Source organism: Jaculus jaculus, chromosome X (genome assembly GCF_020740685.1).
Source record: "Jaculus jaculus isolate mJacJac1 chromosome X, mJacJac1.mat.Y.cur, whole genome shotgun sequence".
Taxonomy (NCBI): domain Eukaryota; kingdom Metazoa; phylum Chordata; class Mammalia; order Rodentia; family Dipodidae; genus Jaculus; species Jaculus jaculus.
Window position 1 is genome coordinate 52233691 of NC_059125.1, and position 15429 is coordinate 52249119.

At 37.8% G+C, this 15429-nt stretch overlaps 1 protein-coding gene and 1 non-coding gene across 2 annotated transcripts in view; both read right to left on the minus strand.

The window, feature by feature from the left end:
* The window catches only part of Dgkk (diacylglycerol kinase kappa), a 156305-nt gene that overhangs the window by 23646 nt on the left and 117230 nt on the right, over nucleotides 1-15429 (minus strand). Inside the window, exons 8-14 of the mRNA XM_045140776.1 lie at nucleotides 15171-15273; nucleotides 7480-7663; nucleotides 6674-6782; nucleotides 5810-5949; nucleotides 4515-4596; nucleotides 1206-1297; nucleotides 298-397 (exon numbers count right to left, since the gene is read on the minus strand). Of these exons, the coding sequence (XP_044996711.1) occupies nucleotides 298-397; nucleotides 1206-1297; nucleotides 4515-4596; nucleotides 5810-5949; nucleotides 6674-6782; nucleotides 7480-7663; nucleotides 15171-15273 (810 nt within the window). The remainder of the gene's footprint in view (nucleotides 1-297; nucleotides 398-1205; nucleotides 1298-4514; nucleotides 4597-5809; nucleotides 5950-6673; nucleotides 6783-7479; nucleotides 7664-15170; nucleotides 15274-15429) is intronic.
* Nucleotides 4051-4191, minus strand: LOC123456780. Its single transcript, XR_006634660.1, has one exon. It is a non-coding gene; the product is annotated as a U4 spliceosomal RNA (small nuclear RNA).

Genomic DNA, 15429 nt, shown 5'->3' on the forward strand with positions numbered 1-15429 from the left:
AGGATTAAATGAATTTATATATAACTCTATTCATGCATATTTGGTATAACATATCTATTTTGGGGCAAATGCTTGGCATATACCGAGGTGCATGGCACATGGGTATGTATACATAGTATCATTCTGCATTTGAAAAAAATGAAAGGTGATGAGATTGGGCCTTCCACATGAGGAAGGTTTACCAATTGTCTCTCCTTGCCTTATTTGACAATTCCCTAATAAGAGGTGCATTGAATTTTATTGAAATAGGACCCCTGGATCACAGAGTATAAAACAGATTAAAAAAAGGAAACTTACTTTCAAAATCACAGACTCTACTGTTGTATTGTTCTGTTTTATCCTACTCCAGGCCTTTACAATATCAGCCACAAAATCTTCTACTGCTGAGCACAGAAATCTAGAAATATGACATAGATGGCATGATATGATTTGAACTATGAGATCTACAGCCCTTTGTCTTCCTCTTTTTTCTGTCTCTTTTCTTATCTGTTCTCCCTTCCTTTATATTCTTTCCCCAACTTCACACTCATATTTTCTGTGCATATGATAATATATGCTCATTTCAGCTCAGTTTCATACCACTTCCCAAGTGATTTAGCTAAAACAGGTTGACTAATATTTCTTAGAATTAACTGCAAATTTATAACAAAAGGATAATTTATTTGGATAAACTTAGGTCAGGTTTTTACCTTGGGTTAAGAACCCCTGGTTTAATGGCCCTGGAAATACAGTATAAATACAATGATATTGGGAATGACCTTTTTGTGGATAGTGTTTCTTGAATGAGACTGTACTAGATAGGAAAAGAATCCCTACTCCTAGGAGTGCTTGGAGGAATGAAGGAGCCATATATTTAGAAGTATGGAGTATATTGCTCAGGTTCCAAGAGAACAGATAATGGCAGGTCCTAAATAGACCTTTTCTTCTGCACTATTGAACAGTCTGGAATGTTGTGTTCCCCTTCTGTATGTAGCCTTTCTTCCCAATAACTGGCTTGTGGATTTGCCTTTGTTTAGCTGCAGGAATTCTTAATTCCATCTCATCTTTTTTTTCTAAAACTTTCCATTCAAGAAGATAAAGTTGAGGAAAACACTTTACATGGCCTCAACACCCCAGGCTATCAATATGAACCACATATCTAACATGGGATTATAGCCTGTGAGAGGAAAAATAACCCAAAGGATGAAAACCAAAGGAAAACTGACCTAGTGGCAATAATTATCTCCATTGGGCACTTGGCTTTCAGGATTTTGTTCAATTCGGTGGTTGCAGTCTCTAAGTGATGGATAGCTGCAGACTATAGGAAAAAGGAGTGAGTGTTCAGTCCTGGAAGCTTAATGCTGTGATTTATCATGTTGTACATCATCACTCAACCCCCCCCAAACCTATTTCAACTGGCCTATTCACTAGCAACTCAAGTGCTTCTCTGGAAATAATCACAATCAAAGAATTTTTGTTAAAGGTCTCCTGAGAAAATCTTGTCTCTGTAGTCATTCTAAAAATAAGAGATTCATTTTTTCCCTTTTTATTTTATGTTATACATAGCAAGTCATACCCTTTGTCCCCTCACCCCCACTCCTGTTACCCTAGAGGCCCTCCTCAGTGGTATTATGGTATTCACTGTGGGAATCGAGAAAGCCTCAGTCAATCCCTGTGGTGTAGCAGGTGGACCATGCCTTAGGATATTCCTACATGCTCTGTGGCTCTTACAAAAGAGATACATTTTATTTTTCCTTATTCAGATTAATAATAAAAAACACTTATATGAAGGGGTATTGTTTACTCCATGGTTCATATGAAGAAAGGATTTCATATTATATAGCTAGTAAATAATAGTACTGGAATTCAGATCCATGACTTTCCAATGCCAGCACATCACCTCTCAAATAATATCACTAATAATAACAGTTTCAAATTATATAGTACATAGCATGTTCCAAGTTCTGTTTTAAGCTATATGTATTACATTATATGTAATCCCAATAACTACCCTGAAAAATCAAGATTACTATTGTGCCAATTAATGGAAAAATGAGGCTCAGAATAGGAATTAATAGGAGGGAGAAACTGGATTTGATTCCAGGTTGTCTTGATTCTATAAGTACAGCCTCTATATTTTCCTATCACTCTCTATATTTAAATATCTATCAAAGCCTGGTGATTATAGTTTTCAATATATCTTAAATATGTCCAATTATCTCTGTTACTACTTCACAGTTCAGATGACCATCTTTTGCCTAGATAATGTCAGCATTTACTGCCTTTCTCCTTTCCTGTAGTCTTTAGTCTTTCGTTTGTTTCCTACACATCATGGAATTCTTCTGCTTAGAACCCTTCTATTACATAGGGTGGATAGTTGGCTGGGTATGTGATAAAGAAAACATAGTAAAATTATCAATAAAATACCCTTTCCAACTTTCTTTAAGGAGATTTCTAACATGCCTTCCAAGATTCAGAGAACATTGCAAAAGAGGGGACAGAAATAATGTAAGTACCACAAGGTGGGAAGGTGTACTGTGAGGCATTGTTCTCTCTATATGAACCAACTAGTACATCTGTGACCCCACAGTGATTACTGATACCCAACTGAGGAGGGCTTTCCATGGAAAGGGCACAGAGGAGAGGAAACAAAACAGAATAACCTGATAGGAATACCAATTTACAGTATGTTCATGTATTAAATATCCCCACTAATTTACTTACAAATTTAAAAATATATAAAATATCGCCGGGCGTGGTGGCGCATGCCTTTAATCCCAGCACTTGGGAGGCAGAGGTAGGAGGATCGCCATGAGTTCAAGGCCACCCTGAGACTACAGAGTTAATTCCAGGTCAGCCTGGACCAGAGTGAGACCCTACCTCAAAAAACCCCAAAAATAACCAAAAAAATATATGTATAGTTATTTAAATCTCTGTCTATATGTAATATATATGCAATATATATAGAGATCTATACACACACACATATATATGTGTATGTATATATATATATGTGTGTATGTATATATATATATATACACACACACACACACATAAATACATACAGAGAGAGAGAGAAATAGAGATCACTGCCTCCATTGTTCTTGACCTGTTAGTCATGATGTTTTCCAGAAACCTAATAGGTGGCTAATATTATGCATTAATAAAACAAGGAAGCAGTAAAACAACAAGAGCAAGAGCAACAACAAAAACCCTCTTATAGAACTCTCATTGCTCTTAGGAAAGAAGTCCAAATTTCTTACCATGATTTAACAGCCCCTTTTAACCTGGTACCTCATTACTTCTTTAGTCTCTCCCCTTATATGTGCCATCTCTGGCCACTATAACCTGACCATTATGAATATATTTCAATTCTATGATTACACCATTCCTTTTCTTATCTTTATAACAATACACAAACAGGCCCCCATTCTTTCTTATTCCCCTAGTTCTCATGTATTCTAAAATGACACTAATCCCAAGATGTTTTCCTTGACTCCTCCCAGACTGTTTGACATGTCTACATATATATTACTTTATGAAAACTCTATTTTTTGTGTCTTTAAGCAGCCTATGAGCTCCTTGACAGCAGAGACTATCGTCCTTCTTTACCCACTAGCATATAAGAAGTTTCTAAAATTGTGTCTCACGTAGAGTACTTATCCATAGTTGAGTGAATGAATAAATATATAACTATCTCAATGAATTATTTTCTGAATGCCTAACATATTCATTTCTTTCATTTTGTTTGGAGGTACAGTTTCACTCTAGTCCAGGCTGACCTGTAATTCACTATATAATCTCAGGATGACCTCGAACTCATGGTGATCCTCCTACTTCTGCCTCCCGAGTACTGAGATTAAAGGCAGTCACCGCCACACCCAGCTGTTTTGTTTTGTTTTGTTTTTCGAGGTAGGGTCTCACTCTAGCCCAGGCTTACCCGGAATTCACTATGTAGCCTCAGGGTGGCCTCAAACTCATAGTGATCCTCCTACCTCTGCCTCCCAAGTGCTGGGATTAAAGGTATGCACCACCATGCCTGGCCCAGGCGTATTTTTTTTTTTTATTCAGTCTCCGTAGAGACTGTCAAAAATTGCCAATGCCGACTATATTTCAAGTCGTCATGGCGGGGTATTGGGAAAAGTTTTCAATTAGCAATAATCGCGCCTCGGATAAACCTCATTGGCTACGATACTGCCACTGCGCAAAGCTCCAGGCGTATTTTTTGTTGTTGTTGTTTTTCAATTTTTTAGATGGGGTCTCACTCTAACCCAGGCAGACCTAGAATTCACTATGTAGTCTCAGATTGGTCTCAAACTCACAGTGATCCTCCTACCTTTGCCTACTGAGTGCTGGGATTAAAGGTGTGTGCCCCCATGCCCAGCACACATTCTTAGTAAACAGCTACTGATTGATATCTCCCCATTTTCAGTGATTTCGTTAAGTCCATGGAAATACAAATGCTTCTCTGAGATTTTCTTTTGTTTCACTTGTGATAAAAATGTTTTTCTGCATCATAACTGGACAGTAGTTACCTCAAATCCTGGTATGTCCATTTCAACCTGTCCTTTTAGCAGTGGGAATTGCCTAGGAGTCTCACGTATCATCACACTCCATCTAAAATGAAGTTCAAACATGCATATTTAGGGCTATGTTTTATTACAAGTTAGAACCAATGATTCATAGTTCAAAAAAGTGTGAAATGTTTGTGTGGTGGAATGACTATGGCTATACAGCATCATCAGTGTCTGGCCACCAGTTCTCAGCATATACCATAAGACAAGAGAGAACTCTGATTCATGACTGCTCAAGCCCAATTTTGTGGGAGGATTTTTCCCCGAGGACTTTCAGAGAGCAGTGCTTTTTAATCACCAGAGGTATATTTACAAAATACATATTCCAGGGCCTTTCTCAAGGTCTACTAAATGAGAATATTTATGATGGGCCTAGATTGGTATCTTGAAATTGATTGGTATCAGGAAGTCATTATGGGAAACAATAAACCAAATATTCAAATGTGTCCCAGCATAAAAAGTCTTATTTCTCAGGATATGGATGGCAATATTCTCTGCTCTTTACAGCAGAGCCAATATAAACTAATTATTGCTTAACCTCCCTTTTAAAATAGTTTCTTTGAGAATCTGATGATACTCTAGATTCTTTCAGATATAAAAATATGCTTATGCTAGACAACTGATTATTGCAATTTGAAAGAAGTTCACAGATCCTTAAAACTTATCCATGAGGACTCTGATCTCAGATCTTTATGATATGAAGAAAGGCTTTGATAATATTTGAAGTATAAATCAAAAACACTGGTTTCCTTATAGACAAGATTTCTTGTGGTAGTTTGATTCAGGTGGCCCCATAAACTTAGGTGTTCTGAATTCTAATTTCCCCAGCTGATGGCAATTGGAAATTATAGCCTTCTGGATGCAGTGTATTGTTGGAAGTGGGCTTATGGGTGCTATAGCCAGTTTTCCCATGCCAGTGTTTGGCACACTCTCCTGTTGCTGTTGTCCACTTTATGTTGGCTAGCGGGTGATGCACACCCGCTGTTCATGCCATCGTTTTCCCATGCCATGATGGAGCTTCCCCTCAAGCCTGTAAGCCAAGTTAAACCCTTGCCCCTCCCCCCCAGAAGCTGCCCTTGCTCGGGTGATTTCTGCCAGCAGTGTGAGCCTGACTGACCTCTCATATAGTCCTGTATTAAAAACGTAAAAGATGTGGAGCTCTGGGAAAGAGAATACTCCTGATTAAGATACTATAACTGGGATTAACTGGTATGGGAGTGGAAGAGGAATAAGGATCTAGTTTTTTGGTCACTCACCTGTCTAGAATCCTCACATGAGCTTTCTCTACTCTATTGAGAATGTCCAGCGGTGACTTGCTTTTGTTCCAGAATGCACCCCAGCCAAGGACACGGGACAGATCATTGCCAGTTCCAAGTGGGATAACAGCAAGCTGACACTGCAGGAACAAAAAGGAAGCACTTTTTCTAGATAATCCTTCCATCATGTTTCACTCATACAAAGACCTAGAAGGTGCTCTTGGGAATAACTAGGACCTTAGCACTAGTGGTTTTAGGAACTTCAGATTCCAAGAAGTGTACTATGAGGATACTTGAAGTTCAGTGAAATTTCCCCAAAGGACGTGGATCCCACTTTTACCAATATATAACCTACTTAATAAAGTAGAAAGTTGCTAGAATATGCTAAAAATCAAAGCTAGGTTTATTACTAAGGACCATAGCCACGTATTTCTATTTGGATTGGTACCAGTAGTCAGCATGCCTCAGGAGACACAGCTACTGGAGTAAGAAGGGCAAGAGACTGCCTTGAGAAGAAGAGGGCCAGAGGAAAGTTTATGCCACTCTTGAGATTCAGAGAAGAAAATCAGTACCCTCAGGAGGAAAGTAATTGGGTCTTTTGTGATTGCTGTGTTCTCCTTAAGATCTTCACTTTGAAGCCCAGGGAATACTTAACCATTTTTTTTCTGTCAGTTCTTTTATTCTTCTTTATACAGAGATAATGAGAAGGCAGTCTTGGTCAGCTGACTTAGATTAGTCAAATTAATTATTAACATATTGGAAAATGTGTGTTTATATAGAAAGTGAAGACTTGGGACTTCTTCAGATGATCAACTCAACACCCTTATTCTCTCTAGCAATGGTTAAAATCAGCTAGGGACATACCCGTTCATGCAATCCAAAAGTGTCAATTGTAGATAAGACCCAGCTCACACTGCCATCTCCACCACAAACCAAAACACGAAAACGAGCAAAGTTCTTGAACATACACAGGCTGGAAGACAAAAGAAAAATGGAGGATTTCATGAATAGTTGGATTTTATGTCTTTTTTTTTATGTGTCAGAACCCAAGAGCTGCTGCTTTAACACTTTAACAACAGGCCACCTGCTTTCTTTCTCTAAGCCTCTATCTCTGTATATACTAGAGACCATTGGAAATTTCACCCAGGCCATCTCAGAGATAAAGCCTTGCCTCAACTCATATACTTTTGTGCTCTGCCTTGCTCTGAAAGTCACTATTAACCTAGTCAAACCAATTTGTTGAGGCTCTCAAAGAATACCTTGCATAGTGGCCAGTGGGCTTATATGAACTAGAACTAAGTTGACAGATGATCTCAAAATAAAACAGGCCTGTAGTAATAGTATGTGTGTCGGGCTCCAAGACAAAGAATTATTGCAAAGGTGGATAGTGATATCCATTTGTTTTTTCCTCTGAGATCAAGGGGCATAGGGCATAGTTTTACTTCTCTACCAGAAAAAGCAAACTAAATTTGGGAGTAGGACAAGAACTTGAAGTGATTTCTGGAAGAGGGGTAAGAGTTCTCCAACTGGCCAGCCTAAAACACTCTAGAGTCACATGTTTGTGTACCATCCTGGGTAAAAGGACTGATTCTAAGAATTTATCTAAGTCTGTAATGTATAGAAGGAAGACCCTTCTGTATGTTCAACCATATCCCTTACCCCATACTCACCCTGCTTCAGGTCCACTTTTTGATAGGTCAAACACTTGAGACGGATTAAGGTATTGCTTGAATTTTCGGAGGAAGACGATCCCTTGATGATCGCCACTCTTGGAGTTTATGAAGATAAGCAAGGGACATGAACAGGCAGATGACCAATCAAGATTCCAGTAGTCTGATGATACTACTAGTTGGCCTGATAGAGACAAAACAAAAAGAAAAGGGCCATTGAGATAGAAGATATGACTCAGCAACACAGTTTGAAAAGACTTTGAGTATTGGTCACAATCTCTTGAGATTAAGAGGTAAATCAGGACATCATCAAAAGTGGTTTTAAAAATAACTGTTCTTAACCAAATAACTGCTCATATATTTCTAAGTAAAAATAACCACCATTTTTGAGCAATTATTATATATCAAATATGTTAGATACTTCTGGGGAAACAACCCTTTTCCTGTCACTGGGGAGATGAAAATATATACATGTAAATATGTTGGAATATCAGGGGAAAAGAAATTGGGGACATAAACAGAGATTAGTAAAACTGTGGGACAATAAGGAAGGAGAGTATTGAAAGCCTGGGAGCAGGGACCAGATCATGAGCTAGTTCTCCATTTGTTTGGGCTAGCTCAGTTTCCACAGTAAAAAGATACCAGGTGAGGAGAGAGGGGAATGAAATACTGTCATACAGCCATGAGCTACCATTAGAGCATATCAATGTCGGCTAAAGCAAAGAGCTTCAATCACTTGGGCTCTGAGAGAGCAATCCACGTTATCATACCACTTCCAAGAGAGAAACAAGCCTATAGAGGAATTCTCTGAACAAGAGAGAGGCTTTAAATAATTTCCAACATTGAAGTTACCCACAGAGAAATGAGGTTATAAATGTCTAAATAGATAAATCCCCACCAGCTCAAACTGAAACTTAAAGCATGCTGGCAAGGAAATAGCCAATGAGTAGTTGCCTCCTCAGTGAGGGATGCTAGACAAATAGCAAGCCCTAGACCTCTGAGCTCATTGAATTTCCAAGGATGCTACAGCATCCCTGGAAATAATACACAGGAAAAAAAAATCATGTGGCTCACTGCTAAGTAGGATGGGTGGGTTGATATGTTCCATTTGCTATATCGTGGGTGAAAAGGAACCTGAAGAAAATAGGTTTAAGGCTTGATGTCTTGAAAAATCTAAGGCTGGCTTCCTCTATGGATTAGTTACCACTAACTGGCTGGTAAAGTTTGAAGGCATCCTAATCTACCTACAAGTTGTACATTATTTCCAGGGCTTGCCAGGACGTTAAGCTACAGGAGGAATCTATTGTATCTCCTCACTAGTATAGCTTGGAAGTAGTTACTTTACATGGACAAGACAGTACTCTTATTAGCATTTTTAAACAAAAATTCAAATGTTTACACAATGATAGTTCTGATACATTCACTCACTCACTCATTCATCCATTAAATATGTATTTAATGTGTGCCTGCTCTTATTTTATTTTTTGAGTACTTAACAGTAGACAAAATACAAATGATCTTGAAACTTGTGTTTTAATGAAGGAAAATATATATAAAAGATAATTTTTAAGATGAAAAATAAAGCATGAAAAGGTTGTGGAGATTGTTATTTTGCACAGTGTATTCAAGGAAATCTCTCTAGGAAGGTGAAGGTGACATTTGAGATGAAATTTATTTACTTATGACAGAGAGAGAGAGAGAATAGATATGGTAGGACCTTTGTGAATATGGATTTACATGGGTATTGGGGAAGCAAACCCAGGTTATCAGGCTTTGTGAACATGCACCTTTAACTGCTGAATCATGCGATGAAATTTGAATGAAATGAGGAAATAAGTGATTCAGAAATCTGGAGAAGAGGTTTTTTGGCAAGAATTGCTTCCACACCGAGAAGGAATACTAGCATGTCTGGAGAACCCTGAAGAGAACAGTATGACTGGTGCAGTGTGAGTAAGGGGGAGAGTGGCAGAAATTAGTTCAGAAGAATGACATGGGCCAGATAACATGACATCAAGATGTTATAGGAAGCAGTATAACAGAAGGCTGACACTGAGACTGCAAATTGAGAGATACAAGGTGTTTTTAAGAGGGAGTAAGAGAGATAGAGAATTGGCACATCAGGGCTTCCAGCCACTGTAATCAAACTCTAGATACATGTGCCACCTTATGCACATGTGTGACCTTACACAAGTATTACCTTGTGCATCTGGCTTACATGGGATCTGGGAAGTCAAATATGGGTCCTTAGGCTTCACAGGTAAGCACTTTAACCACTAAGCCATCTCTCTAGCCCTGTGGTTTTATTTAATTTTCTAACCCTCCCTATCAACAATGCAGAACCCAAGTGATATGGTTTGAATATGAAATGTTCCCACATATTCATGTGTTTGAACATTTTGTCCTCAGTTGGTGGTGTTAGTTTTGGAGGTTGTAGAACCATTGGGAAGTGGGGCCAACCTAGAAGAAGTAAGTTACTGGAGTATACCTTAAGGACTTTAGCCAAGCTCCACTTTAAGCCTTTAATCTCTCCGCTTCTTGATCTGCCCAGATGTGAGCAAGATGCCACATCCTTTTGCCACCTTGTAGCTACCCACCATATTTGGACTATATTCACTCAAACTATGAACCACATAAATTCTGTGGTTTTAAAGTTGATTCTAGTTAAGTATCTGGTCACAGTAATGTGAAAAGTAAAATGCCAACTAAGTTGGGAGGGGCTATGGGAAACTGAGAAGATTAAAGAATGGATAGCAGCTAAAATTTTCTTTATAAAGAAAAAAATATATATATAGTTAGTTTGTTTGTTTTCCTTTTTTGTTTCTGAGGTAGGGTCTCACTGTAGTTCAGGCTGACCTGGAACTCACTCCGTAGTTCCAGGCTGGCTTCAAACACATAGAAATCCTCCTACCTCTGCCTCCAAAGTGCTAGTATTAAAGACAAGCACCACCATGCCTGGCCTGTATATATATATATTTTAATTTTTAAAGAAAAACACCCATGTTAATATATTAACAACTCAAGGGCTGAAGAGATGGCTTAGTGGTTAAGTGCTTGCCTGTGACCCCGGTTCAAGGCTTGATTCCCCAAGACCCACGTTAGTCAGTTGCACAAGGGGGTGCTCGCATCTGGAGTTCATTTGCAGTGGCTAGAAGCCCTGGCGTGCCCACTCTCCTCCCTCTCTCTGCCTCTTTCTCTCTCTTGCTCTCAAATAAAAAAAAACAATAAAACTCAAGAATATTAAGAAATATGAAATTATGCTAATGATATATATAAGATAAACGATTGTGATGGTTAGCTGAAATAAGTTTTAGATCCATTATAAGATTTGAGCATGGGCTTTCTTCTGTAGTATACTTCTACAAGAGAAAGCAGCTGTGAGCAATAGCTTCTTACCCTCCAGGTTCATTCACTAACCTATAGCAAACATCCTCACTGTGATTCATCTTTTCATATGTATAATAGTAGTATGTTATAATGATTAAAATAGTCAAGAGCTGGGTATGCTGGTGCAAGCCTTTAATCCCAGCACTTGGGAGGCAGAGGTAGGGATCACTGAGTTTGAGGTCACCCTGAGACTACATAATAAATTCCAGGTTAGCCTTGGATAGAGAAAGGCCCTACCACAAAATAATAATAATAATAATAGAAATTAAGCTTTAAGATAGGGATGTTGTAGGATAAAGAGAAAATTTTGCAACAAAGGAAACTTAAACTTCAGTGTCAAACTTTATTTGGTCACAGATGTGAACACCCAGGAAGCAGTGCCAACAGTAAGCCATTTTCAAAAGAATATAGAGGCAGCTCCATCTAGAATTTCCCCCAGAGTCAATGAACATCTGAATTTGATCAAGGTCAAGTTTGGTGAGAGAATTTCATGAATAAGGTGGCCAAATAGGTGTCAGACTGTTGATTCATAGGTAAACAACTCTGTCCACAAGTTTGTTTTGAGTATACTGAAACCAATTATATTGGAGTTTTCTCTAACATTTCCCAATTTCATTGTGTAATCTACATGGAAACACAGAAGGTTTGTTTCTAAATTTTAAATATCTAAAGCTGGAGGGAGCACTACTAGATGCCAGAATCAAGATTGAAAAATGATCTTAACAGGCGTATGGATGAAATATAAAGGGAGTAAATGTGAAGCTTGGCTTTAGGCTCAATAACATAAATAGCACTAGAACAGAGCATTGGAGACTTATCTCGGTAGGTGAAAGAACTTAGGGAATTTAGTTACTCTAAGATGTAGATGAGTCCTGAAAAAAATCTCTTACAAATGATTAAACAAATTTAACCTTCTTAATGTACATGAGTACAACTATCATTCCCTATTGGTAGAAAAAAATAACAAATGATATCATGAACAAGGCCCACTCTACGGAGCTGAAAAAGAAATATGGGCAAGAAGTTATCCTTGAAATTAAATGGTGGTTGACATGTTCAAGGAATAGTATAGAGATTTATGAATCTTATTATCAATGAATTGTGCAGGTGGCAGTTACTGGATAGCAAAATAATATTGGAATGGTGGTCATATGAGAAAATAGAAAAATGTTAGAAGCCTTGGAAAGCATTTAGAGAATGGCCATTTAGCAGTCATATCTATTTCTCCTCTCCCAAGAGTCTGTCTTATTGTGATACAAAAATCAGATTATGTACATTTTCATATCAATCTTTTTTCTAAATAAACTTCTGCAATAGTCAAACTGAACTGAAATGACAAATGAGGTGTAGAGAGGTTAAATAACCTATCCAGGATCACAGATAATGATGGATGGTGCCAGCATGAATAGCATAGGCAACATCTGGGAATTTTTAAGAAATGCAAATGACTGGGTTGTACTCAGGTGTAGTGAGTCAAAACCTCTGAGGGTAAAGCCAAGAAATCTGCTTCAAAAAGCCTTCTAGATGAATAATGGTGCAGGCTTATGTTGGATGACCACTTCACTACAGTAGTTTGCCTTTATGTGAATCAATGATACTTATCAGTCACATCTCATTCTCTAGATTCCTCACCAATCATCCTTTAAATACAGACAGAATCTAGTCAATTAATGAATTTATGCAACAAATTTTGAGTGAGCATTTACCAGATTCTGGGCCCAAGTTAACTTTTGGGGATATAGAGATCATAGACATGGGATATACTATATTTCTCTGTTTTAGATATGCTGAGATATGAGTTCATAGTTCACAGCACAGGGTACATAGGAATAGGCCATTAAAAAAACCATCAAAGAAGATAATATTTGGTTTTAAGCTGAGACCTCGAAGATGACAGAAGGAATTTACCAAGCAGACTGAGTAGGGAAAAGAGTAATTAGAAATCCTTGTCAGAAATTGGAACCTCTTAACTGAGTCAAGGAAGGTGTGAATGAAGGTATGCCAAAACTGAAAAGGGCAGCCTCAGAAGGATATCATCTGGATGCTGGAGAAAGGACTTCTTAGCCTCACTGAGAGATTGGAACTGATTAGTGTCACTATCTTTAAGATTCTAAGACTGAAAAATGCAAAAGAAAATTCCTTTAGAATGGAACTTCCCAGAATGGAGCCTATCTTAAAGGGTCTATTTTCTATCAATCTCATCTCCTATCTAGTCTAATAGGTGAATTTTTGTGGATAAATATTTGAGTAGATCTGAGAATAATATATGCATACATCCTTGAGTGAACCTAACTTTGTGCCTGTGTATGATATTATGGTTACGGGATACATAATTGCACTTGCCTGCAGACTTTTAAAAGTATTTTTATTTATTTATTTGAGAGGGGGGAGGTGTACTAGGGCTTCCAGGCACTGCAAAGGAACTCCATATGCATGTGCCACCATGTGTATCTGGCTTATGTGGGTCCTGAAGAATCGAACCTGGCTCCTCAAACTTAGCAGACAAACACCTTAACTGCTAAGCCATTTCTTCAGTCCCTGTAGACTTCTATGAATCACACATTCCATGTCCTAAAGTCTGTCTGTACCTGTGTTATGGTAGGTTGGAAAAAGAACTAGAGGAGACTAGTGTGTGTGTGCATGTATACAAGCATACTATGTATACTTCTAAAGCTGTGTTGTAATGGCTAGTAGAATCTTTGCCCCTTCTGTTCTGATTGAAGAAACTACTGCTTTTTCTTTATGTCCAACTGATGCTTGTTCTTTCATTCTTTCTTTGCAATCACTATAGGAATAATCTTAATTGAACGAAATGTTGGTTCACTAATCACTCCTATACCAGTGCATATCCCATATGTCAGATATGAACAAATTAGCTTATTAGAGGAATATAGATTAAAATATTCTGGGAAAAATTTATCTTTTCCTCTAATAAGTGAAATTGATTTACACTTTTTTTTCTTTTTTTTTTTTTTTTTTTGGTTTTCTGAAGTAGGGTCTCACTGTATCCCAGGCTGACCTGGAATTCACTATGGAGTCTCAGGGTGGCCTTGAACTCACAGCAATCCTCCTACCTCTGCCTCCCGAGTGCTGGGATTAAAGGCGTGCGCCACCACGCCCGGCTTACACTTTTTAAAAAAGTAAATGAAACAGTAAAGTGAACCATATACAAACTAAAATTAATGTTCAGTGTATCTGTCCCATGGCTTAGTGAAATAGCAGCATGGCTATGATAAAAATATTAGATTGCTCAATTTCTTAGTGAAGTAAAAATAGATTAGATTAGCTGTGATGTTTGATCTTAAGATTGCCAGTTCCCACTCTTTAGTAATGAGTAACAGAAGAAGCAAATGAACAACTTGATAACATAAAGAAAAAAGATCAGAATATACAAAGACATATGGAAGGAGATATGAACTCAAAAAGGTATAATAAGTACCAAAAAGAGAATGATGTCTATGGAAGATTACAGTTTTTATGAAGCTAGAAAACCAGGTATTTATTTAGTTGATCAAGAAGACTAGGAAGAAGCTTTGTGTTCCATTGGAGTTATGTTATACTTAGGCCATTAACACAACAAGTCTCATAATTAAAATCTTCATTCACATTTACAGATATGAAAAGCAAAGCTTAAAGAATGTAAATGACTTACCCAAGGTCATCTAGCTAGTATGTGAGTATAAAATTTATGGTGGTTTTATTTTTGCTTAACTTCCTATAAATGGTTAATACTACTAATACTTTGATCTCCAAGTGTCTCTACTACTCTAACATATGCCACATTAAATTTTTAATTGTTCTATTATGAATTTATAATAATCACTTGCTCTGGAACTACCTGTCTTAGCCTGTAGTCTTCAAGTACCTTGTGAATAGAGCTGTCAATAAATTGCTATTGTCTAGATTATGACAAAGCTCCCATGAAGGGTGTTGGGACAATAATAATGTTTTAGATTTGGGAACAATTTTGGTATTTATTTCTATTTTAAAAGTAGCATACCCTAGGCTTTCAATAGTTCTAGAATCACCTGGAAAGATCAAACTTATTTCATGGATTATGTAGCATTTGGAAATCATGGAAAGGCTGAAATAAATTTTGGTCAGTCAGAAAAAATGTGACAGGGCCTACTGAGAACATGCTCATATATGTACACACTACAAAGTCAACATTCACTATGCCATGTTTCTAACAAAAACCATGAGCTGTCTTATGCACGCATATACATCTTGTAGAGAATAATTTCTGCCCGTTTTTAATCTTCCCTCCCTCCCTGGTGTGTTTCCAAAGTAAAGGCTTAGCTTCTTACCATTGCCTTTGGGATCGCTCAATGCAGTGGGAGGAACGATTGATGAGCGATGACTCCCGAAGCAACATTCCTTGGAAAACCGTCTCTGGCAGCCGTTATGCACCTGAAACGATAAGAGCACAGAAAAGAGAAAAAAGGGAGGGGAGAGAAAAGAAGAATATTGATTAGTCTTGATTTCCATCCCAAGAGTTATTCTTAACATACAAATCCCCCTTTCTGAGATTTCATGCCACATGCATTCCTCTAACTCACAGGGTCA